The 25,556-nt window shown below is 41.4% G+C and overlaps 1 protein-coding gene across 1 annotated transcript in view; it reads right to left on the reverse strand.

Annotated features, from left to right (window-relative positions):
* The window catches only part of FBN1 (fibrillin 1), a 229,298-nt gene that overhangs the window by 27,339 nt on the left and 176,403 nt on the right, over positions 1–25,556 (reverse strand). Inside the window, exons 49-50 of the mRNA XM_032232926.1 lie at positions 1,076–1,225; positions 18–83 (exon numbers count right to left, since the gene is read on the reverse strand). Coding sequence (XP_032088817.1) covers positions 18–83; positions 1,076–1,225 — 216 coding nt within the window. The remainder of the gene's footprint in view (positions 1–17; positions 84–1,075; positions 1,226–25,556) is intronic.

The raw sequence follows: 25,556 nt of genomic DNA on the forward strand, positions 1-25,556 counted from the left end.
AAGCTAAGTTGACTTACCAATGGGCTCACCCTCTGGGCCAACCAGAATGCCAACTCCAAATGGGCAGATTTGCTTATAAGATTCTGTAAATCAAACATAAATATGAAATGCAGAATATCGACCGTGTTCTCTTGTTTGAGAAAGTACATGTCAATCCAGTTTGTTTGTTTTTAATATTCTTTTCAAATACCACATTTTTATACAGGTTCTGTAATTAATGCAGGAATTTTACTGCCTATTGCACCAACTAGAAATATAAGTACCGTATTTTTTGGAGTATAAGGTACACTTCCCCCACTAAAAGAGGGTGAAAATTTGGGTGCATCTAATACACCAAATGTAGCTAAACCTGTGAGGCACGGAGGAGGCGCTGATCTGTGGCAATCCCTGCAGCCTGGAACAGCTGATTGGGGGTATTCCGGGAGGCCGATCCACCCGCCAATCAGGTGCTCATGTTGAATCAGGCTGCAACAATGAGCTGAGCTGACCTGGCTGTTCGCTATTTGCTGCAAGGAGGTGTCAGAGTTTGCAGCAGCAATCACATTCAGAAAGCCCACACAAGTAATTGATTCAGCAGGATTCAATAACTTCTCTTTATATATAATATAACACATTAAGTAAATATACAATACCAAAAGGAGGTTTTCCAATGTGGTAGTTCAGCAGAGAAGTTTCCCTTTCAGTTTTAGTTTCAGATATCAGCACAGCATGCAGCTTTAGTACAGAACAAGCCACGCCCAGGCTCCTTGCTGTCTCCTTCCTTGTTGCTCACACAGCAAATACTGTTTGTTTCCAAACAGCTCTCAACTCTCTCACACACTGACAGGACGCTAGCCAGATGAATACCATGGATGCTAGTAGGCAGAGGCAGAGTATTTTTTTTCTTATTTTCCTCCCCCAAAATTAAGGTCCGTATTATACCCGGAGCATCATATACTCCAAAAAATACGGTATCCATTTTATCAATCTGAAGAAAACGGCCTATACAAGCTTTGTCTTTCCCAGAAAATAAATCATTTCTTCTTTCATTTAATATCATGCACCATAGTAACCATACAAGAGGTATGATATATACCGTCTTTTTCCTCTGGACAAATTTCACAGGGATCGCCCCATCCTTGTCCATGCATGTTGCAACAGCATTCTTGCTTAGAATGATTTTTGGACTTGGGAACTAGACATTTTCCATCTTCAAATTTAGTGAAGCAGTAGCTCACCCTCAGATCTAAATAAATAAGAACATGACATCCATTAAGCATTTGATTAAAAAGAGTTTTTTCACTGAAAGTACGAAGAATGTCTTGAAAATTACAATGGTGCCTTGATACTCAACTGCTTTGAAACTCATCGGATTTTGGTACTTGACGTATTTTGATGAAAACATTTTGTCCCAATACTCATCATTTGTTTGGTACTCAATGCACAAGCTAGAACTTGTCGGTGTTGACTACCTTGTAACTCACTGCATTATTCTTTATGGGAAAAGTTTGGTACTCGTTGTTTTGGTACTCACTGTGCCTCATGGAACCAATTAACAATTACTAAGGTACCACTGTTGCGCCCCTTCCTGGATCGGGATGCTCTGTGCACAGTCACTCACGCCCTCATCCTTTCTCGCCTGGACTATTGTAATGCTCTCTACATGGGGCTGCCCTTGAAGAGCACCTGGAAGCTTCAACTGGTCCAGAATGCGGCTGTGTGGGTTATCATGGGGGCACCTAGGTGCTCCCATGTTACACCCCTTTTAGGCGGCCTGCACTGGTTGCCGGTTGTCTTCCGGGTGCGATTCAAGGTACTAATTATGACCTTTAAAGCACTCCATGGCTTAGGCCCAGGGTACCTGCGAGACCACCTACTGCCATCGGTAACCTCCCACCGTCCAGTGAGATCCCACAGAGTCGGCCAGACAGTGTCGGCTAGTGACCCCCAGGGGGAGAGCCTTCTCTGTGGGAGCGCCTTCCCTCTGGAATGAGCTGCCCCCGGAGCTTCGTTTAATCTCTGACCCCCGGTCCTTCCAACGCGCCCTACAAAGTTAGCTTTTCCAGCAAGCCAGCCTGGCCTGAACAAAACAAAATAAATTATTGATCACTGTTAATTTTAATTCAATTTTTTTTAAAAAAAAAAATTCATTGTCCATTTTAATTGGGTTTGGGATATTCTATTTAATTTTTTTTTAACTTTTGTATTATGTGTTTCTTTTAATGTTGTACGCCGCCCTGAGTCCTTGGGAGAAGGGCGGCATATAAATCTAATAAACCTAAATCTAAACCACTGTACTGATGGGTGAAATATACTGTATTGAAGTTCTCCATACATGAAAGGGTCTTTCCTTAGCCTCCTTCTTAGGTTTTGTTTTGGAACTGACTACCCTGCTGAGCCCTGCAAGTTATTTTGTGAATGGATAAATTCCATTCATAGCATCCTGAATACCTCTAACTGTGACGACAAACCTGTGGGACAAGTGCCAGAGGTGGCATGCAGAGCCCACTCTGTGGGCATGCACGCTGTCACCAGCTGCACTTCCGGGTTCCAACACGTGCATGCGCACTAGCCAGCTGGTTCAGGGCGCATGCATGCATGGCCAGCTGCTGTCTTCCAGATTCTGTTGCACACCTGCGTGCTGGCCAGCTGGTCTTCGTGCATGCGCACAACAGAACATAGGAAGTGGAGCTCGCTCCGGTGCGCGCACTCCTGTTTCAGCACTCTGTGCCAAAAGGATTAGCCATCACTGACCTATAACATCTTCCCTAAATCCCCCAAAGGCATATACTAAGCATTTACTACCATTACTAAGCACATCTACTTACATTCAAATCAGGGGTGGGTTCCTGCCAGTTCTAACCTCTTCTATAGAAGAGGTTCCACAAATCTACCATGCTGTTTAGGACCGGTTCCAGCTCCCTCCCCCCGCCCATCCGCCCATCATCAAGATGAAGAGCGAGAGGAGGAATTCTGGGAGTTGAAATCCACAAGTCTTAAAGCTTTCAAGTTTGAACACCCCTGGGGTTTTTTTTCCTAAAGGGTTAAAGGTGCAAGGGTCTTGTAACTTGACATCTTTAAGACTTGCGTGCTTCAAATGCCAGAGTTCCTGAGTCAACATGACTGGAGGAGGAATTCTGGGAGTTGAAGTCCACAAGTCTTAAAGCTGTCAAGTTTGAACACTCCTGGGTTTTTTTTCTAAAGGGTTAAAAGTGCAAGGGTCTTGTAACTTGACAGCTTTAAGACTTTCGTGCTTCAAATGCTAGAGTTTCTGAGCTAACATTTTGGTTGCTAAGCAAGAATATTGTTAAGTGAGTTTCACCACATTTTACAATTTGGCCATGCCCACCCAGTCATATAGCTAGCAAGCCACTCCCACCCAGTCACATGGCTGGCAAGCCACTCCCACCCAGTCACATGGCCAGCAAGCCACTCCCACAAAGCAGGCCACACCTACAGAAGAGGTTCTAAAAAAATTTGAAACCCACCACTGATTCAAATCATATGTTGCATATGTTGATATATGTTTATTAGTTGCTATTGACTGCACTAAGTAGTTATTTATTTAAATTTGTTTTTTAAATTTCTATGCCGCTCATCTGCCTATGGGGAGGCAGTTTATGTAGGTACTTTGATCTATGTGGAGCATATAACTGCTTAAATTGTGAAAGAAATGTTGAATGATGGGCAAGCATCTTCATTTACCATCTCTTCTCTTACAGTTACTTCAAGGTCTACGTAACTATTGGTCCCACTTATTTTGAAATAAGGAAGATGTAAATGGTTCCATTTATCTTTATATCCTAGTATTAACTCTGTAGGTTGAAGGAGAGAACAGAAGTTTTCTTATTGTGAATTTCTGACCTTCGGCATCTTACGGAAAGCATTCCTTGAATGCTCTGAGGTCCTCAACTCCATTCTTAAATTTAAAACTACAAACTTTGGCATTTTAAAGGATTTACTGCATTCTATTAATCACCACCCCAGATCAAGTCTTAGGAAAGGGTGAAACTAACCCCAGGATTCCTTATCTACCACATTTAAGTGTACATCTCCAACAAACTCCCAAGACTAACCACATATCTGCCTTTTCAGTAAATGTCCTAAATTAAGACTCTGGGGAGAGATAATTCAATTTAACAATCATAAAATATTTGCCTCGCTATTCTGCTTTCAATAAATGAATCAACTATATTATTCTGTTTAATTGTCACATTCCAATGCTATAACCACTAATCCCCAACAGCTGGAACTGCGCACAGTTTCCAATTAAATTCTGGTTCCAATTTTGCTAGAGTTAACATACTTGATATAAGCTTCCAAGCTTAAGTTCTCACTTATTATTTTACACAACATATAGATCATTCATTTCCTGATGCTCTATAATATGGGGGGGGAGAGTTTCTGGTTAATTTTACCCTCTATCCCCCCCCCCACATCTCTTAAAAAAATTCCTGGACAACTAACCAACCACAGAGGTGGGTCCCTACTGGTTTGGACCGGTTCAGCCAAGTAGGTAGTAACTCGGCAGGCCACATGCCCAAACTGGTTCCATCTTGTTTTTTGCTTCTGCGTATGAGCAATTTTTTTACTTCTGTGCATGCGCACGTTGCGCCCCCCCCCCCAAAGTGCATCCCTGAGTGAACCAGCAGTAAAAGAAGCCAGAATCCACCACGACTAACCAATAACTGAGAATTGGCTTTGAAGAACTAGAGAGAAGACTATTATTTCTGTGCTCTTCCAGATTTCCAATGTGTCATGAATGGTGGTTGATGTCATCCTTTTAAGGCAGGTCAGATCAAGATAAAAGCCCAACAGAGACTCCAAGAATGTTCTTTATTTATTAAGGGAGAACAAGAACCTTGAAGGTCCATCCAATTTTCTCTCTGTCCCATCTAAACAAAATCAAAGGCAGGGACATTCTCACTCTTCCTTCTTTCTCTACCAAAAAACTGTGAATTTTTTCTCTTCAAGTCATCCCTGAACAGCTTGTGCATTCCTTCCCCAAAGCCAACTCTACATTCCTTCATTTATTTATTTATTTGACCTAGAACTTTGGGGTGGATCACAGCATAAGGGATTTTATGGTCATCCAGCACATTGAAGCTACGAATATTGCCCAGTTATTGGGCAAGAATGATGCAAGCTGTAAAGCCAATTGTGAGGCAGCTTCAGTGTCTTGGTAGAAATAGATAATTTGGGGAATCTGAGTTGGAAATGTGTGAGAATTTGCCTCTTTGTGAATATAACAGGGGAAAAAATTAAGAATTTTATAGGTTATGTAAAGAATTGCAGAATGAAGAATTATAGCAGGGGGATTTCAAATGAATTCCTTATTTTACAATTGCTTTCTGAAAGTTGGACTCAATTAAGTTTAGAAGATTTGCTGAAAGGCAAAATATTTTTTTGCCAAGACAACCTCATTCAAAATCCTTAATTATCTTAAAGCTGCTATCATATTTTTCAGTTGGCAACCAGTATTTCCAAAATGGCAAGAAAGAAAGAAATGAGGAACCATAACAGCAGTAATAACAGAATGATTTAGGATTATTGTTTTTTATTGCAAGTATATAAAGCACCACTCAGATTATATGAATTGCTCTCCAATACTTCTAAGCCAATAGATCAGAAAGTTTTAAAGCATAAAATAATGACTGACGCCCAGATAAAGGGGAAAGGGGACTCCTAAATTAAATTCTCATGGAATTCATTTAAAGGACTTCCTTCAGAGCTGTTCAATAGGAAGGGATAAAACCACAAGGAGGTGATCTATCTAATTTACTCAGTTACAAAATTACACCACAAAACATTCCTTTTCTTTTTCCCTTCGACCCAAGTAAGCAAGGCCAAACCACAAAGTGGTTTTGGAATTCTGATAAACTCCCTCTTTAGCATAATTAATTATATTATCTGTGAGAGGAAGTGAGAAGACATTGCCAGAAGGTTAAAGCGGAGTCACCAGCCCAAAATCCTAGAAAGAGCCATTGTTTCTTCACTAAAAAAAGGCAAAGGGATTCAGTAGAGTGAACCACTTAATGATTTGTAGATTGAACTCTGCCTAGATCTCCAGCTGTTACACTCAGTACTCAATATGTAGTTAGTACTCTTGGCAACGAGATGCAGGGTACAAACTCTCTGCATTTACGCAGAATGAATTCCCCTGGATTGAGTGAAACCACCTTTTGACTAATCATGTTTAGCACTTGTCTGAAAAATAAGCTTGGCCAGACAGTTTACGCTATCTTTTTGAAATGGTCATCATCCTGCTGGGTTTGTGTTCAGTTTCAATCCTAGTTAGCCACCTAGAACAGGGGTCAGCAATCCGTGGCTCTGGAGCCGCATGTGGCTCTTTCATCCCTCTGATGCGGCTCCCTCTCGCCAGTCAGCACCACAAATTTGAGAGGAGCTTCCAGTTTTGGGAGGGAAAGCAGGACATGCCAGGAGAAGACTCTATGGCAAGGGACGGGTTTTCCTGTCAGCTCCACAATTGATAAGGCTTTCGGTTAGGACAGGTAGAGGAAAAAGGACACTGTGCTAGGAGGAGATTCTATGGTGGGGAAACTGGACTTCCGGTCAGCTCCAGGAATTGAATGGGGGGCTTCCGGTTAGGACCTTTGTGGCTCTTTGAGTGTTTAAGGCTACCGACACCTGACCTAGAGTCACAATTTGCTTGGTTGAGTGACCATAATAAATTGATTAAATAAATAAATTAAACCATGGAAACCACTGGTCCCACAGGTGATTACTGAGATGCATAAGGAATCTACCGCTGTAATTTACAGTTGACAACATCAATTTAGCATCTACACGAAATAAAGAAAGACTCTTACCTTGGCATCTTCGCCCATTAGAGGTCACTATGAAACCTTCAGGACATAAGCAAGTAAAACTACCTTCCGTGTTACTACAGGTGCCCAAGACACAGACATTTGTTTCTTCTTTACATTCATCAATATCTGTAAGGAAAGTATACTTAGAATTATAAACAGAATAAGGAACAGTTTGCAAAGCCAGCAACTGCTTTCTCCACCATTCCTGTCCTATCAACACAGGGTCCTGATTTAAAATTAGGAAGGAATCCCGTTCACTTAATGGGTGGCCATTTCTTCATAGTTGAGTCTCACGTTTCTGATACTCTGGACAAGAGGTGTCAAACTCAACAACCGGGGGGCGGGATCTGGCCCATGGGGTGCTTAGATCTGGCCTGCAGGGCGTCCCTGGAAACAACAAAGGACCGGCCCATGGTGCCTCTGCCAGTGAAAACAGAGCTCAGGAGAGTTGGCCCTCCCTGGCTCTCTTTTTTCTGGCAGAGGGATGCAGGAGTCCATTGCAGCTGGAAATGGAGTTCAGGAGCCCGTTTTCGCTGACACTTACCCGACATGAGTGATGTCGAGCTGGCCATACCCACCCTGGCTACACCGCCAGCCCCAACCCCCCCAAGGTGAAACACAATCCTGATGAGGCCCTCAATGAAATTGAGTTTGACACCCCTCCTCTGAACAGTGGGGAAATCATGGGGAAATCATGGGAATGTTTCCAATATATGTCTTTGGAGATTCTCAGTCATCTACGTAAGGTCATAACTGTCACAAAGGTGCTTTTTCAAAAGGCAACTGGACTTTTTTGAACTACTTAAAAAAACGTGCACGCTGGATCTAAACCAGGGGTCAGCAACCTACGGCTCTGCAGCTGCATGTAGCTCTTTCATCCCTCTGATGTGGCTTCCTGTTGCCGGCAGGTGCCACAATTTTGAGAGGACTGTCCGGTTTGGGCAGAGAGGGGTGGAAGTACAGCGTGCCAGGAGGAGACTCTATGGCAAGGGGCGGGATTTCTGGTCGACTCCACAATTGATAGGGCTTTCAGTTAGGACAGGTAGAGGAAAAATGATGCCACGCTAGGAGGAGACTCTATGGTGGGGAACTAGACTTCTGGTCAGCTCCAGAATTGAATGGGAGCTTCCGGTTAGGACCTTTGTGGCTCCTGGTGTTTTCTTTTCTGTGGGAAATGGGTCCAAATGGCTCTTTGAGTGTTTAAAGTTGCCGACTATGAACCAACACTATATGAACACTGCAGATATCAGGAAAAGATCAACACACTGATTCTTAATGAGCCTCATTTGGCCAGATGGTGGGGATTTTGTTGGCCAGAAGGGACCAATGTTGCTTACTATAAGATTAGAACAAGGGGTGATTATTATTATTATTATTATTATTATTATTATTATTATTATTATTATTATTAGTCCTACTTTTTTACTCTCTGACTTTTTGGCCCCCCATTGCGTACCAATACACTTGTCCTCTTCCAAGGCATATCCAGGGGGACAAATACACCTGTAAGCCCCATCCAGATTTTGACATGTACCAGGAGCACATTTACCAGAATCTAATGCGCACTCATTGATATCTGTAAGAAAATAAACATAAAACAATCATGAGTTCTTATTACTCTTGTCTGTTTGCAGGCTACTCTTTTTGTTAGCAAAGTTTACACTGATTTTTTTTAAAAACAAAAACAAGGAGAAAAACTTAAAAAAAACCTCATAGGCAAGAAAAGATTTAACAATAAAGAATTGCAATGCAACTAACAAAACGTTTGATGTAGTTTTGGGTCTTAAATAGAACATCACTTCTCCTGATGCACTGTTGTCTATATCCCTAAAAATTCCGATTTGTTTTGTCATAAGTATGAATTCATCAACAAACTAGATGAAATGAAGCTTATGCAAAGGCTTTAAAAATGGGTGCTTCTCACTAATTTATAGGCAGATGAAAAAGCAACTGTATACAATATACAATACTGCAATACTGTGTATTTTCTTCCTGTAAATATTTTTTTGCTGGAAAAGAAAGATGTTTACGTATGTCTTAAATTCCAATTGTGATACTAAAACATTAGTAAATAAAGATTCTAATCTGTGAGATGACTGTAAAGTTCAAAAATGATTTTCTTTGTAGGGAAAATACTCTGATATAGAATTAGAATTAGAATAACAGAGTTGGAAGGGACCTTGGAGGTCTTCTAGTCCAATGCCCTGCTTAGGCAGGAAACCCTACACCACTTCAGACAAATGGATATCCAACATCTTCTTAAAAACTTCCAGTGTTGGGGCATTCACAACTTCTGGAGGCAAGTTGTTCCACTGATTAATTGTTCTAGCTGTCAGGAAATTTCTCCTTGGTTCTAAGTTGTTTCTCTCCTTGGTTAGTTTCCACCCATGGCTTCTTGTCCTGCCTTCAAGTGCTTTGGAGAATAGTTTGACTCCCTCTTCTTTGTGGCAGCCCCTGATACTTGTACTTAGAAGGCATTTATATTCCCAAATGAGCTCTTTCTGTAGAACATCTACACCTTCTTCAATATGACATATGGATCCATCAGCCATTTAAAATGAAATGTGGCAAACACTTTGATTAATTTCCACGACATACCAATGCAAATCCTTCTATCAGGCGACATCTCATAGCCCTCGTTGCAAAGGCATAAGAAAGACCCAACTGTGTTAACACATTGGCCATTTCTGCACGTATGTCCATTTCCAGAGGCACATTCATCAACATCTAAAAGGAGGGGAGGGGGGAGAAAAAAAGAAAGAGGTAAGGAAAGGACAGATAGTTAAAAAGAGAAGCAAATAAGAATTACAAGCCACAACGGCCTTTCCACAACTGAGTGCTCAAATTGGAACATGCCTGCATGTGCGCACTCCAGAGTGCTGAAGATCCAAAGGCCAGCTGACCAGGGCACGTGCCTGTTTTTCAGGCCATTTCCAGATCATTTTCCAAGTCGCTTTCAGACCGTTTTTGGGGGCATTTTTATGCCATTTTTGTGCAATTTTCAGGGCATTTCCCAATGCTCTGGCGCCCTCAAAGAGCAGCTGTCCAGAAGAGTAACTGGCGACAGTGCACTTGCTCACAGAGAGGGCTCTGCGTACCACCTCTGGCACATGTAGCCAAGATGGCGCAGTGGTTAAATGCAGCACTGCAGGCTACTTCAGCTGACTGCAGTTCTGCAGTTCGGCTGTTCAAATCTCACCGGCTCAAGGTTGACTCAGCCTTCCATCCTTCCGAGATGGGTAAAATGAGGACCCGGATTGTTGGGGCCGATATGCTGACTCTGTAAACCGCTTAGAGAGGGCTGAAAGCCCTATGAAGCGGTATATAAGCCTAACTGCTATTGCTATTAGGTGCCATAGATTTGCAATCATTAGTCTATACTAAACCCCCACCCCCACTCACCCAGAGGTGAAATCCAGCAGGTTCTGACAGGTTCTGGAGAACCAGTAGCGGAAATTTTGAGTAGTTCAGAGAACTGGCAAATGCCACCTCTGGCTGACCCCAGAGTGGGATGGGAATGGAGATTTTTGCAGTATCCTTCCCCTGCCACGCCCACCAAGCCACACCATGCCCATCAAGCCACGCCCACAGAACTGGTGGTAAAAAAAATTGAATTTCATCACTGCACACACACACACACACACCAGCGTATGATTGTTAAATGGTCAACTAATAAATGTACACAACCTTGCACAACTGAAAGGTTTCCTTACCTATACAGTCATTGTTGTGAGATAGGATGAATCCGATATGACAACGGCAGTTGAAAGAGCCAATTGTATTTCTACAGGTGCCATTTCCACAGGGATCTCTGTCGCATTCATTAATATCTGTGAACAGAGTAAGAAATTCAGAATGAGACACATGCATATCGTTGACAACGCAGAAGAAATACAGATCAGTTCACTAGCATGAATCAAGGTAAAATGAAGGCGGACGCATTGGTTAAATCAGACCCAATCTTGAAAGTTAGAAATATGGTTTTGCAAAACAAACGAATAAAATGTCCTATGCTATTCATAATTTGTACAGAAAGATGCACCCATCCCTACTGTAATGAGAGAGAGAGAGAGAGAGAGAGGGAGGGAGAGAGGGAGGGAGGGAGGGAGGGAGGGAGGGAGAGAGAGAGAGAGAGAGAGAGAGAGAGAGAGAGAGAGAGAGTGAGAGAGAAATTGGATTAACCAGAATCCCAAACAGAAGTGAGCTTTCTCACAATGAAAGCTACAACCTTAAACATGTGATTAAAACTGTGCTGAAGGGATTTGAACAAGTCTAAAATGCATGAAAACACTGGCCTGGAAGAAACATGAAAAGCATTCGTAATTCTTTTGCAGACATTTAGTTTTTGGGGAGTGACTATTCGTTCTTTTTTCTGTCTGAGAAGTTTAAGGGGAATATCAAATTTATTTGTTTATGAATGTATCTGTCGCAGCTCTGGGTAAGTTACAAAATATAAAAATTTACAACCAAGTTAAATCAAAGAATTGCATAGTCAAAAAGAAGTCTGGAAAAGCCAACAACTATTCAATAAACCAAAATACCAGACAATGAGTTCATTGTCTCATTCTCACCCAAGGCATGGATTTAGATACAGCTTATAAAGCAGGGTGGGGCAACTATGTCAACGTTACAACTTGTGGACTTCAACTCCCAGAATTCCTGAGCCAGCCATGTTCTGGGATTTGAAGTCCTCAAGTCATAAAATTGTCATAGTTGTCCTCCTTGGATCATTTAAATAGGATCACGTAGAAGCTACAGCTATCCACATCACACCTGTAAAATGACCCACAATAAACATTGGCTTTCTGTTATTCACAAGGCTAAAAATATAAACACATACATACCCAAACACATCGTTTCATCTTCATTGGTTTTGAATCCCGTGTGGCAACGACATGAATAACCCCCTTCACGGTCTAAGCAATCACCATGGCTACAAATATTGGGAATCTCTAGACACTCATTGCGATCTGTAATCATAGAAAGCTTAAACATTTTAGAATTTTTCAGCAAGAGAACGGTTGGGGGAAAAACAGATGGAAAAACAAAACAGTTCCATCTTTCAAAACATGAAAATTTTGCTAACTTATTTCTCAACAGGAACACAAAGTACTACATTAGCTTTAAATTTTGGAGAAAATTATGACGAGTTGAAGTAGAAGAATTTGGCACCTAAATAGCTCCTCTTTAAAGCATTGTAAGGAAAAAAATTAATGCAATCCTAACATTACAATGGAATTAAACTGTATGTATTCCTAAACAAGTTCAACTTATTGTATTGTCAACTTATTAACCTTTGGTATGGATACGACTTAACATGACACACTTATCAAACGGTAAATATTGTGTTTTATTTTCCCTTCCTGAGCAAAATTCGGGGAAATAAAGTTTCTGCCAATACATATTAAGGTACATTGTTGATTGTATCAGCTTTTGACCTGGAGTTTCCTGTTTCTATTGCAGAGAATGAGCTTACAGAATTATTATGTTTAACAAGATGCTAACTCACCACATTTTCCTAAAGAATCCAAACCTTTCAATCTCAAAGTGAAAATCCACTTCTGCTTCTACGTTTGCATCTTTTCCTGCAAAAACTGGAGGTCTGTGGGAAAAGGTGCTTTTCTCTCAAATACAGCTCAGAAAATGCCCATGAAAATACTACTTCCACCACTACTACTATATCTACCAGATGGACATGTGGTCCATAACATGCCTGACACCACTATTGTGCAAAATATATTGTGCAAAAGAAAAAAGTCCAGTTCGTTGCTATTGCAATACCAGGGGATGCAAGAATTGAGGAGAAACAGCTAGAAAAAAATAATATTGTGATTTACAAATTGAACTTAAGCGATTATGGAGGAAGAAATCAATGGTTGTACAAATAGTAATGGCAAATCAATAGCAATGGCAAATCTAGACAGTATACTAAAAAGCAGAGACATCACCCTGCCAAGAAAACTGTGTCTAGTCAAAGCTATGGTTTTCCCAGTTGCAATGGATGGCTGTGGAAGTTGGATCACAAGAAAGGCTGAGCGCCAAGGAATTGAGGTCTTTGAACTCTGGTGCTGGAGAAGACTCCTACAAGTCCCTTGGGATCGCAAAGCGATCAAACTGGTCAGTCCTAGAGGAGATCAACCTTGACTGCTCTTTAGAAGGCCAGATCCTGCAGATGAAACTCAAATACTTTGCCCACCTAATGAGAAGGAAGGACTCCCTGGAGAAGAGTCTCATGTTGGGAACGATGGAGGGCAAAAGAAGAAGGGGAAGGCAGAGAGGGAGGTGGCTGGATGGAGTCACTGAAGCAGTCAGCAGTCAGCAGTCATGAGCTTAAGTGGACTCCAGAGGATGGTAGAGGACGGGAAGGCCTGGAGGAACGTTGTCCATGGGGTCGCAATGGGTTGGGCATGACTTCACAACTAACAATAACCAATAGTAATAGGAGCCCTTGCAGCAATACTCAAAGGGCTGCCTAGATACATGGAAATTTCGAACTTATTGGACCTGAATATCCTGACTTTTCAAAAATACACCCTACTTGGAACTTCCTATATAATTAGACAGTACCTTAACAGCGCTTAGGTCCTAAGTTAGGACTTGAACTGTTCAATTTTTACCAGTCACAGACTGTGAATTGAACTGAAGATTAAATCAATAATAATGATAATGACAGAGTTCCTTATGAATAGGCGGCCAATGAATTCTAAATTGAGTTCAATTATGGGGAATGTTCACGATTGTTATGACATTTGGTTGATGCTCAATTGCTGCTAGTTACTTTGGGTTCCTACAAGCAGAGACAGAGAAAGAGGGATAGCTATGAAACTAAATTTGCCCTTTAAAACAAATAAGGAAACTAGATTTTGAAATATATAGTACTGAAACACTTTGAGATTGCTGGTTTAAATCAGCTGCTCACATTGCTGCGAAGATAAAAAAAAATTTACTACAGTATGTTTATATGCTTAAAACTGGGTACTCTACACTTAGCAAAAAAAACCTGGCATCTGTTGTGTTGAAGAAAGACTGTGCATTCTCTTTGGCTTGGTTGTGACTGAATTTTTCGGTCTAAGAAAATATAAACATTGCAAAGTTCCTTTGGCATCTTCGTGAGTGGAAAAAAAACAATTTATGGATTCAAGGTCAAAACAACATGGCATTGCATTTTTTTTTTAAAAAAGAGAGATTTAATGCAGCTGCTGTGCCTGTGTATATATTTTTTAAGTATCCCTATTCCACCAATCACTTAGCATGCTTACATATTTTACAGTGTTGTCCAAATAGTATTAGTACTTACCAACACATCGTCCAACAGATGTAAATCGATAACCAGGTTTACAATCACAGCGGTAGCTCCCTTGTGTATTCACGCAATCCGCATTTTGTTGACAAACTGGTCCATTCTGGCATTCATCAATATCTATTGGAAGTTGGTTTTTTTTTTAAAGAAAGGTCTTAGAATTGATAATTGGTATTAGAGATGAAGGCTGTGTGTTATTTCAGATTCATTTCAGAAAGGAGGCTTCAAATTTGCAGAAGTATTAAAGCAGGCATACTGCGCAGCTGCTAAAGGAGAATTTCTCCTATAAAGTCCCGGGAAGAGGTGGATTTTAATGAACTTTGCTATAAACCGAATGCAAAACACAGCCCAGAAACATTAGCAAGGGTGTCATGAAAGTGACAGTGGGAATGAAAGTGACAGTTTGCACTATATTGTAGTCATAGACATCTGTGCCTTCCTTACGTATAATAGGACAAGTAGACAGCAGCATCTCTCTTCGACCAACAAAAGGGATTCAGAAGAATCAAAAAGATCTTGCCCTTAATGTACTGATAGTCCTCAACATACAACCATTCATTTAATGACAGTCTGAAGTTACGACCATGTTGAAAAAAGCAACTTCTCAAAATTATAGCAATAGCAATAGAACTTACTGATAAATGGGGCGCTAAGACCAAAGATGTGGTTTCCAAAATCGAGCTGATTAAGGATGCCCTGAGAATCCCACCTTTTTGGTTGCAAGCAGTGTTATTTCTTTCTCTACCCACTGCAAATTATTGTTATGGCCCGCCAGCAGAGCTGGCAGAAGATTCGGACAGTGAGGAGGTTGGGGAGGAACCTGGGCCAGTCCTGGAGTCTGGGGAAGGCTGTGATGAGGGCTCTGTGTCAGAGGCAGAGAGGGGGCCAGGGCCATCTGACACTTATCAGCTGCCTTCAGAGTCAGACATCAGTGAGTCAGACGAACAGCTGGAGCCTGTTCCCAGTGTGCTCATGCGCAGAGTTCCCAGATGAAAGGAACAGCTAAGGAACAAGGGTCGACTTGGGAGTAAAGTGACAGGTGTATGGTGAATGGCCATCCACCTTCCCTGGCCCACAGGGAATAAAAGAGGAGCGAAAGGGGAGTGGAGTTTGCAGGAGACAATTAGTTCACTCCTGCGTTCTTGCCAAGTATTGCGGCATCTGAAAGATATCGGCCTGGTCACTCTCCAAGCTTGATAAAGTTCGGTAATGGTGAACCATCTTGAAAGTCTGTGGGAGAGGAAAGACTTTGCTGGAGAGGAATTCACTGTCAATTAAATAAAAGGGGTTTATCGGGACGAGGACTCGGCTTCGTGCTGCTGGGGAAACCTAGGTCAGAAGAGCGATTCTGTGCAGAAGCAACTTACCTTCACAGATCAATAACTTGTCGTTGTAAAAGAAGCCGCCCGCACATTCACATCGGAAACTGCCAACCAGGTTTATGCAAATCCCATTCTCACATACCCCTGGGATCTCCCGACACTCATCAATATCTGCAACAAGAGACAGCAGAGGTGCCAACATTCAGAACAAGACTTCTACCTAATGAAGCCCCCGGGGTGGATTTGAATCAGCGATTTAAATCACAAGTAAAAAGGCTTGATTTAAATCAACTCGATTTAAATCATAATTTTTAAAGAGCAGCTGTCATCTCTGTCCCGTAGCGGCTCTTCCTCTGACCTCCTGTTGACTCACCGACAGCCCCAATATGGCAGAATATACAGCTTCATATGCTACATAACTAAGCTCCTTTTCATGCGGAATAAAACTAAATTACGAATGTATCCCCAATAGAAAACTCTTTAGATTTTTTGACAAAAATTAAAAAAAAAATCCAATTAAAATTTAAAAAATCTGATTTTTTTTTAAAAAATCTAATTTTTTATTTTTTTTATTTTTTAAAAATCATCTAGTTTTATCTGCCTTGTTAAGTCCCAAATGATCTCTCAAAAGATCTCCCTTAAGCACCACTACAAGTGCTGTCTCCTTTATTGTGGGCTAGTTTGGCCTTGCTCTTTATTTGAATAATAATAAAAAGGGTAGATAGCAATAGCAATAGCAGTTAGACTTATATACCGCTTCATAGGACTTTCAGCCCTCTCTAAGCGGTTTACAGAGTCAGCATATTGCCCCCAACAACACTCCGGGTCCTCATTTTACCCACCTCGGAAGGATGGAAGGCTGAGTCAACCTTGAGCCGGTGAGATTTGAACAGCCGAACTGCAGAACTGCAGTCAGCTGAAGTAGCCTGCAGTGCTGCATTTAACCACTGCACCACCTCGGCTCTAGATTGCAGGGGTGACACCAAAATATTATTTTATCATATTTTATCTATATCTTAAATTATTGTATTCTATTCCAATTTCATTTTAGACTGTATGTTATTCCAATTTCATTTTACATTGTATTATATTATAGAGAGAGAATAACAGAGTTGGAAGGGATCTTGGAGGTCTTCTAGTCCAACCCCCTGCCTAGACAGGAAACCTTATACCATTTCAGACAAATAGTTATCCAACATCTTGTAAAAGACTTCAAGTGTTGGAGCATTCACAACTTCTGGAGGCAAGTTGTTCCACTGATTAATTGTTGTGACTGTCAGGAAATTTCTCCTCAGTTCTAAGTTGCTTCTCTCCTTGATTAGTTTCCACCCATTGCTTCTTGTTCTCAGGTGCCTTGGAGAATAGTTTGACTCCCTCTTCTTCATGGCAGCCCCTGAGATATTGGAAGACTGCTATCATGTCTCCCCCTAGTCCTTCTTTTCATTAAACTAGACATACCCAGTTCCTGCAACCGTTCTTCATATGGTTTTCCCTCCAGTCCTCTAATCATCTTTGTTGCTCTTCTCTGCGTTCTTTTTTAATCCCATTCCGTTTTAAATTGTATTTTATCAAATTCCATTTTATATTGCTTTTTATCAAATTTTAGTCATAATTTGTTTCTGGAACTTTATACTTTGATATGGCCCAAGGTCTAATCAATAAAGACTCAATTAAAAAATGGAGTGGGGGAGACAGAAGGGAATTCTGTCTAAGAATCCCATTGGCTTCGTTCCCACGAATTCCTCGGTTTTCCCACCAGGGTTGAGTTTTGTGAACCGTTTCCCCACTTTTACTGTGTGAAAAAATATTCCGTCTCCTGCTTCTCTGCCCCCCCCCCTCTGTCAAAGGGCACACAAACAAAACGCCTTCCCACCCTCGCCTCCCAACACAATGCCCTCAGGAACCGATGAGAAAGGTTAAGATAAAAATCTTAGGCATTAAAAAGCAAAGACGCCTAGCTTTCCTCACCCACCCACCCACCCACCCCTGACCCGATTGGCAGAATCTTTCCACCTCTGCTGGGGTTGGGAGTTGTTTACAACATCCTCTAATTTTTCATCCCAAACCAGGGGAATCATAAGATGCCCAGCTAGGAGGAACCAGAAGGAGAAGGCTTGGGACTGGCAATGGGCTGAGTCCTACTGCATTGTTTCGCCTTCAGAACTTCCAGGGGAAAAGGCAAAAATGATTTCTCCCTTCCCTCCACGAGGATTAAAAAATAAATCTCGTTCGAATGCAGCTCACCAACGGGCCGTCCTGTAAAGATGTCGATAACGAAACCAGGCGTTTGACTTCCACAGAGACTTGAAAACTCATCTAAAATGATTTTAAAAAATGGCAGCAGATATAAGGTTGTTCTGTTATTGGAGAGATACAGGTTGATAGATGGAAGAGTATAATTCAAAATTAGCTAAACTTAGTTAAATCCATTGGTAATAGGTATAGTTAAATAAAAATTGATAATGATAGTAATGTATACAATGTTGAGTTGATATGACAAGTAATAATTGGACATGAGAAGGGAAGGTTAGAAATATTTTTGGATTATATATAAAGATTATTAATAACAATAATAATTATCATAAAAAATCAAAACTATATATACAGTTAAATTTTAACTAATATGGGGGAAATGCTATGATATAGGATATAATTAAATAAAGAAAGGATAATGATAATAAATTATATACATGGAGGATTAGAAATCTTTGGTATTAAATATTATGGATGTTTAGCTAAAACAGGATATGAGGACTTAATGTTAATGGAGGATTTTATAAATAAGTAAATGAAATGCCAGCATGCGGTTATGGATTGAATCTTGGTATATTTAAGGATGAAGGGTGTTTAAATAACTGTAGTCAAATAAAAGTGGAGGTATGATGATGTTAATATAGTAAATATTTGAGTTAAGACATTTGAATTAATATGAATTATATTTGATGACAGTGGAAGAGATGCACAAAAGCTTTTTGCAACCAGCTGATATACTTTTTACAACATGTTTGTTTTGGAAATAAATAAATAAATAATTTATTTAAAAAATAAAATAAAATGATAAAAAAAAAGAGAGGGGAAGAACTCCATGTGAATGTATATATATATAAAAGAAATTCAATGAAATAACAATGCTCCCTCTCCAGCCAACTCTTACTTCTCAAAGGCATCTATTTATTGTCTGTATAATAAAATCGTTATTCGGTTCCTGCTCTGCAATATCTTTTTTTTTTTTAAGAGACCAATATGCCCAGTACGAACCAGTGCTTGGGATGGGGCATTGTTCGCAAGGCCTGTTCCAGGCACGTCCAATGTTGTAAGAACAGCAGCACATTTTTTTGGTCATGTTAAACAGCAGCTCCCCATCGCAGGTTTGATTGTCAACATTGTAGTTCCTGTAGCAGAGGCTTCTCCTCACATCTGCAACAAGGGAGAAGCATATTAGTGGCCTGGCACCAGGTCCATCCTCCTCATCATCAATCCTCATCACCACAAAGTCTCTTATCCTGCTGCCTGCCTGCCTGCCTTTTTCTTTCTTTTTCTTTTCTTCCTTTCTCTTTCTTTCTTTTCTTCCTTCCTGCTTTCCTTTTTCTCTCTCTCTCTCTTTCTTTCTTTCCTTCCTCCCTCTTTCCTTTCCTTCCTTCCTTCTTTTCTCTTTCTTTCCTTCCTCTTTTTCTTTCTTTCTTTCCTGCTTTCCTTTTTCTCTTTCTTTCCTCCCTCCCTCTTTCCTTCTTTCTTTTTTCTTTCCTTCTCTTCTCTTTCCTTCCTTCCTCTTTCTTTCCTTCCTTCCTCTTTCTTTCCTTTCTTTCCTTCCTTCTTCCTTCTTCCTCCTTCTTTCTTTGCTTCCTGCTTTCCTTCCCTTTCTTTCTTTCCTCCCCCTTTCATTCTTTCCTTTCTTTCCTTCCTTCCTTCTTTCCTGTTTCATTTCTTCCTCTTTATTTCCTTCCTTCCTCTTTTTTTCTTTTTTTCTTTCTTTCTTTTCTTCCTTCCTCTTACTTTCCTTTTCTTTCCTCCCTTCCTCTTTTTATTTCTTTTTCTTTCTTTCCTTTCTCTTTCTTTCTTTCCTTCCTTCCTCCCTCACTCATGAAAGGGGACCACGTGACCTGGGACATGGCAACCGACATAGATATGAGTCAGTGGTCAAGCATCCAAGTGTAAATCACGTGACCACCGGGATGCTGCAATGGTCACAAGTGTGAAAAGTGATCCCAAGTCATTTTCCCCCCAGTGCTGTTGTAACTTTAAACGGTCACTAAATGAACTGTTGTAAGTCGAGGACTCTTGGGATACAATCTGCTGAGGAAGATCCTTTATGCAACCTCTCCCACCCAGCCCTGCACTTCCCATGCAACCAAAGGCAAAAAACCCACACAGAACAATGTTCTTCCATAATTGCAGTTGGCTTAATTTCAGGACGCTGTATGCAGAATTAATTTTTAGGAAAAAGGACGGATGGCGTTGGTACTCCAGTTTTCTTTTTCCAACATCAAGAATCTTGGTTGTGTTGTGGCCCGCCAGTGACCAGCAGATCTGGCAGCAGATTCGGACAGTGAGGAGGTTGGGGAGGAACCTGGGCCAGTCCTGGAGTCTGGGGAAGGCTCTGATGAGGGCTTTGTGTCGGAGGCAGAGAGGGGGCCAGAGCCGTATGCCAGTTATCAGCTGCCTTCAGAGTCAGACATCAGTGAGGCAGACAAACCGCTGGAGCCTGTTCCCAGTGTGCGCATGCGCAGAGTTGCCAGACAAAGAGAACAGCTAAAGAACAGGGGTCGACTTGGGAATAAGGCCACAGGTGGACGATGAATGCCCCCCCCACAGAGGAAATAAAAGAGGAGCGAAAGGGGAGTGGAGTTTGCAGGAGACGATTGTTGGCTTAATTGGTTCGTGATTCTCCGAGACTCCTTGCCAAGTTCTGCAGATATTGGCCAGTCAGCTCTCCAAGCCACATAAGGTCTAAATCCTCCCTCGAAAGACTTTGCTGGATGTGAATGAGCAGAATTCACAGCCAATTAATAAAAGTGGGTTTTGTTGGGACCAGGAGTTTGCTTCATGTTCTTGGGAAGCCTCGGTCAGAACAGGTTGAGCCTTCCTTTGGAGACAATCTTTATGAGTCAGTCCTATCTTTGAAGCCACCTCTTCTCTTTGACTCATTTTTCTGTTCAAGGGAAGCTGTTGCAATCCACTACTGTCAGGGCTGCAAATTTAACGACGACTGTAAAGTTACATCATCACTGATGGAAAAATGTGTTGCTTGCAGAACCATCCAAAATCCCACGAATGTCACTGGGTTTCCTAATCATGAAATGTGGAACATGTTCTCCAGGGGGCCTCAAAACCTTGGCAGAAGAACACAGGCGCAAGTGTGTCCGTCAGCCATTCCTTTCAAACCTTGCTCCATTTATGATTTCATATCCTTCTGGAAAAATATTGGAAGAGGATGCCACATGTTTTTTGGCTTAGCTTTGCTTCTGCATGTTGAGTTCATTTGAGTTTGGAATTTAAAAAAAAAAAAAAATAAGCAGAAAGGGTAAGGCTGAAACAACATGCCCTGAATCGAAAGGTAAATCCTGAAATAACAAAGGTTTTGTATCTTGAATGAATTCCTTTCTACCTATGCACCACATCTCAGTGACAAAATTAGGGAACTTAACTCTTCCTAGGGGGCTGGAGGAGACTCCTGTGAGTCCCTTGGACTGCACGGGAATCAAACCGGTCAGTCCTAGTGGAGATCAACCCTGACTGCTCTTTAGAAGGGCGGATCCTGAAGATGGAAACTCTAATACTTTGGCCACCTAATGAGAAGGAAGGATTCCCTGGAGAAGAGCCTCATGCTGGGAAAAATTGAGGGCAAAAGAAGAAGGGGACGGCAGAGAATGTGATGGCTGGATGGAGTCACCCAAGCAGTCGGCGTTAGCTTAAATGGACTTCAGAGGATAGGACAGGAAGCCTGGATGAAGGTTGTCCATGGGGTCACGATGGGTTGGACATGACTTCGCAACTAACAACAACAATTCTTCTTAGAACCAAGAACATTATTCACTGCACCCAACTAAGCCACAAAAGATTGCCCAGTTCTACTGAAAATTACCAGATGATTCTGATGATGCTACATTAATAACCATGATATAAGCTGGGAGAGAGCCTTTGTTTTCTTTTTAAATAGATATAGAAAACAAGGTCCATTATTTGCATTTTAATTTCTCTCATGAGAATTACAGATAATCCTTGACTGACCCACTGTTCATTTAGCAAAGTTCACAATGGCCCTTCAAAAGATGACTTAAACCGGTCCACATACTTATGACTGTGGCAGCATCCTGGGGTCAACGTGATCCCTGTCTGTGACCTTGGCTTCCAACAAGCAAAGTCAAGGGGGAAGTGGATTTGCTTAATGACCATCTAATTCACTTAACAACCATGGCAAAAGAGTCATAAAGTCAGGCACGATTCACTTAATCTTGCGCAGCAATGAAGTCAGGCCCCCAATGGCTTAAGTCAAGGATTTGGTTGACAAGTCAACCTGTTCTAGAGATCCCATTGGAAACTGTCTACTCCTTGCTAGCACTGATGACGTTAGCTAGTTTGTGTAATGAAACGTCTGCAAGAAAACAAGCACGCTCAGAGAGCACCAAGGAGCCCTCAAGCAGCCTACTCCATTGACTGCGCTTCCTTAATGCAAGGACTTTCCTGAGTTACACAAGATGCAATTTCCACCAAAAGAAAATACGCCATCAGAGTTAGATATATTCAGAAAAAAATTGGCCTGCGCAGATAGGCTCACTCTTGAACTAAAAAAATAAAGGGGAATCGGAATACTTTGAAGCATGGAACAGACTTTATCATTGGTATAAGACAAGGTGACAAGACTGGAACAAACTGTAAATAATGTGATTGGACAGAAGGGTAGATTAAGTAGGCTTATAGTTAATGGATGAGATTATTTTTATATAATGTGATTGTGTGGTCACTCCGACTTCGTGGTACTGCACTGTTTTAATGTAAAAACAAATATATATATATATATATATATATATATATATATATATATATATATATATATATATATAATTTGTGCTGATAAATAAATAAATAAAGGGAGACTAGTATAGATCTATTTCAAGCTATTTAGCTCTCATCTCATTTAGTTCAAATCCCAGTAAGGGTATGGCTAGCTGATGAGAGCTAAATAGCTTGAAATAGATCTATACTAGTCTCCCTTTATTTATTTATTTATCAGCACAAATACAACAAAATGTAACAAAAAGGCAACAGTAAAAATATTGGGTTTCTGCCTGGATGGTCTCTTGTGACGAGCCGAAGGACCATATTTGGGCATACCGGGGGTTGTAAAATCTCAATATCTCTCTCCCTCCCCCTCCCTCCCTCCCTCCCTCCCTCCCTCCCTCCCTATCTATCTATCTATCTATCTATCTATCTATCTATCTATCTATCTATCTATATATATATATATATATATATATATATATATAAAGTCACAACCCCTGGTATGCCCAAATATATATATATATATATCAGCTGGCTTCAGCTGATAACGGATAAGAGCCTGTGGCCTAATGGCTAAGATCTCTGCCTGGTGTGCCTAGTATGCCATATAGCCCAGGTTCAAATCCCAGTAAGGGTATGGCTAGCTGATGAGAGCTAAATAGCTTGAAATAGATCTATACTAGTCTCCCTTTATTTATTTATCAGCACAAATAAACACACACACACACACACACACACACACACACACATATATATATCAACAAGATGCGATTTTCACACATTTGACTTTACAAAACACAGGTGCTGCCCTGATTGCATCTTTGTACACACACAAACATGGCAGCCAGCAATTTGCATGTGCACAAAAATGGTGCCCAAGAAATTTCCAACCTGCAAGAGTCCTTACCATAAATCCTGGAGTCAATTTTTCAGTCATTCTCACTATTTGGGGGATAAATGGCTGGATTCCTAAAACAACATGATTTTACCTGAGCTATGCGTAGATTAAAAAGAAACCTACCCAGCTTTCCTGCCTCTCTCTGCTCCAAAGAAAGTTAGGGAAGCAACATGATTCGTTCCAGAAGGATTTTGTTCCCTCCACTCTTTGATCAGATTAAATAAAAACAGCAAACAACTTCTTAATCTGGAAAAAGAAATAGAAGCAACCTTACCCATACAATTATTTCCACCGTTGACTTGCAGATAATCCGGAGGACAAATACAAGTGAAATTTCCAATGGTGTTGTAGCAGGTCCCAGGACCACAGATACCAATGTTGGCACATTCATCAACATCTGTAAGGAAAATACAAAACTGGTAGTTCAGACCAACAACGAAGGAAGGGACGGTGGGAGGGAGGAATAGAGCATGAGGAAGGAAGGAAGGAAGGAAAGAATGAGGGAAGGGGGAGGGAGGGAGGAATAGAGCATGAGGAAGGTAGGAAGGAGAAAAGAGATGAATGGATGAATAAATGGATAGATGGGCAAAGGAAGGGAGGGAGGAATAGAGCATGAGGAAGAAAGGAAAGGAGGAAGGAAGGAAAGAAAGAAGGAAGGGGGAGGGAAGAATAGATCATGAGGAAGGAAGAAAGGAAGGAATGAAGGAAAGAAGGAAGGAGGAGGGAGGAATAGAGCATGAGGGAGGGAGGGAGGAATAGAGTATGAAGAAGGAAGGAAGGAGAGAAGGGATGAATGGATGAATGAATGGATAGATGGACAAAGGAAGCCTCCCATCGTCCAGTACGATCCCACAGAGTTGGCCTCCTCAGGGTGCCATCAGCCAGACAGTGTCGGCTAGCAACCCCCAGGGGGAGAGCCTTCTCTGTGGGAGCACCTTCCCTCTGGAATGAGCTGCCCCCGGAGCTTCATATAATCCCCGACCTCCGGTCCTTCCAATGCTCCCTAAAAAGTTGGCTTTTCCGGCAAGCCAGCATAGCCTGAACAAAACAAAATAAATTATTGATCATTGTTAATTTTAATTTGATTTTTTTAAAATGTCATTGTCAATTTTAATTGGGTTTGGGATATTCTATTTAATTTTTTTAAAACTTTTGTATTATGTGTTTCTTTTAGCAATAGCAATAGCAGTTAGACTTATATACCGCTTCATAGGGCTTTCAGCCCTCTCTAAGCGGTTTACAGAGCCAGCATATCGCCCCCAACAATCCGGGTCCTCATTTTACCCACCTCGGAAGGATGGAAGGCTGAGTCAACCTTGAGCTGGTGAGATTTGAACAGCCGAACTGCAGAACTGCAGTCAGCTGAAGTAGCCTGCAGTGCTGCATTTAACCACTGTGCCACCTCGGCTCTTTTAATGTTGTATGCCACCCTGAGTCCTTGGGAGAAGGGCGGCATATAAATCTAATAAACCTAAACCTAAGAAAGGGAGGGAGGGAGGAATAGAGCATGAGGAAGAAAGGAAGGGAAGGAGGAAGGAAGGAAGGGAAGGAGGAATAGAGCATGAGGGAGGGAGGGAGGGAGGGAGGGAGGGATACACAACACATTTGTGATTCACTGACCATCACATACTCGTGTATCTTCATTCAAATAGTACCCAGATGGACACAGGCACTGAAAGCTACCAAATGTATTGATGCATTTTCCTCCTTGACAAAGTCCAGGCAGTTCTTGACACTCATCAATATCTGTCCAGATAAAATAAGACACAGCATTTTGTTAGAACCTCAAACCAATAAAGCTTGACTAAGAACAATTGATGTAATAGTAGGGTGTCGAGAGAAGGAACACACAAAGCAGGCTCACCTTCCAAAATGACTGTAATAGGATTGGGTCGAAATCCTTCTCCTCCTGGACATAACCGCTTGTAATCAGCTGAAAGGGGAAACCAACATTATTAATCCGGCATTTTTGCTTTGCAAGAAAAGTTAGACCCATGTTGTGGCCCGCGGACAGAGTGAGGCAGAGGAACAGCTGGAGCCTGTTCCCAGTGTGCGCATGCACAGAGCTGCCAGAAGAAAAGAACAGCTCAGAAATCAGGGTCGACTTGGGAGTAAAGCCACAGGTGGGCGGTGAATGGCCCCTCCCATAGGAAATAAAAGAGAAGCGAAAAAAGGGGAGTGGGCTTTTACAGGAAACAATTTGTTCGCTGGTTCATTCGTTTCAAGAG

This window comes from Thamnophis elegans, chromosome 16, assembly GCF_009769535.1.
Source record: "Thamnophis elegans isolate rThaEle1 chromosome 16, rThaEle1.pri, whole genome shotgun sequence".
Classification (NCBI taxonomy): Eukaryota; Metazoa; Chordata; class Lepidosauria; order Squamata; family Colubridae; genus Thamnophis; species Thamnophis elegans.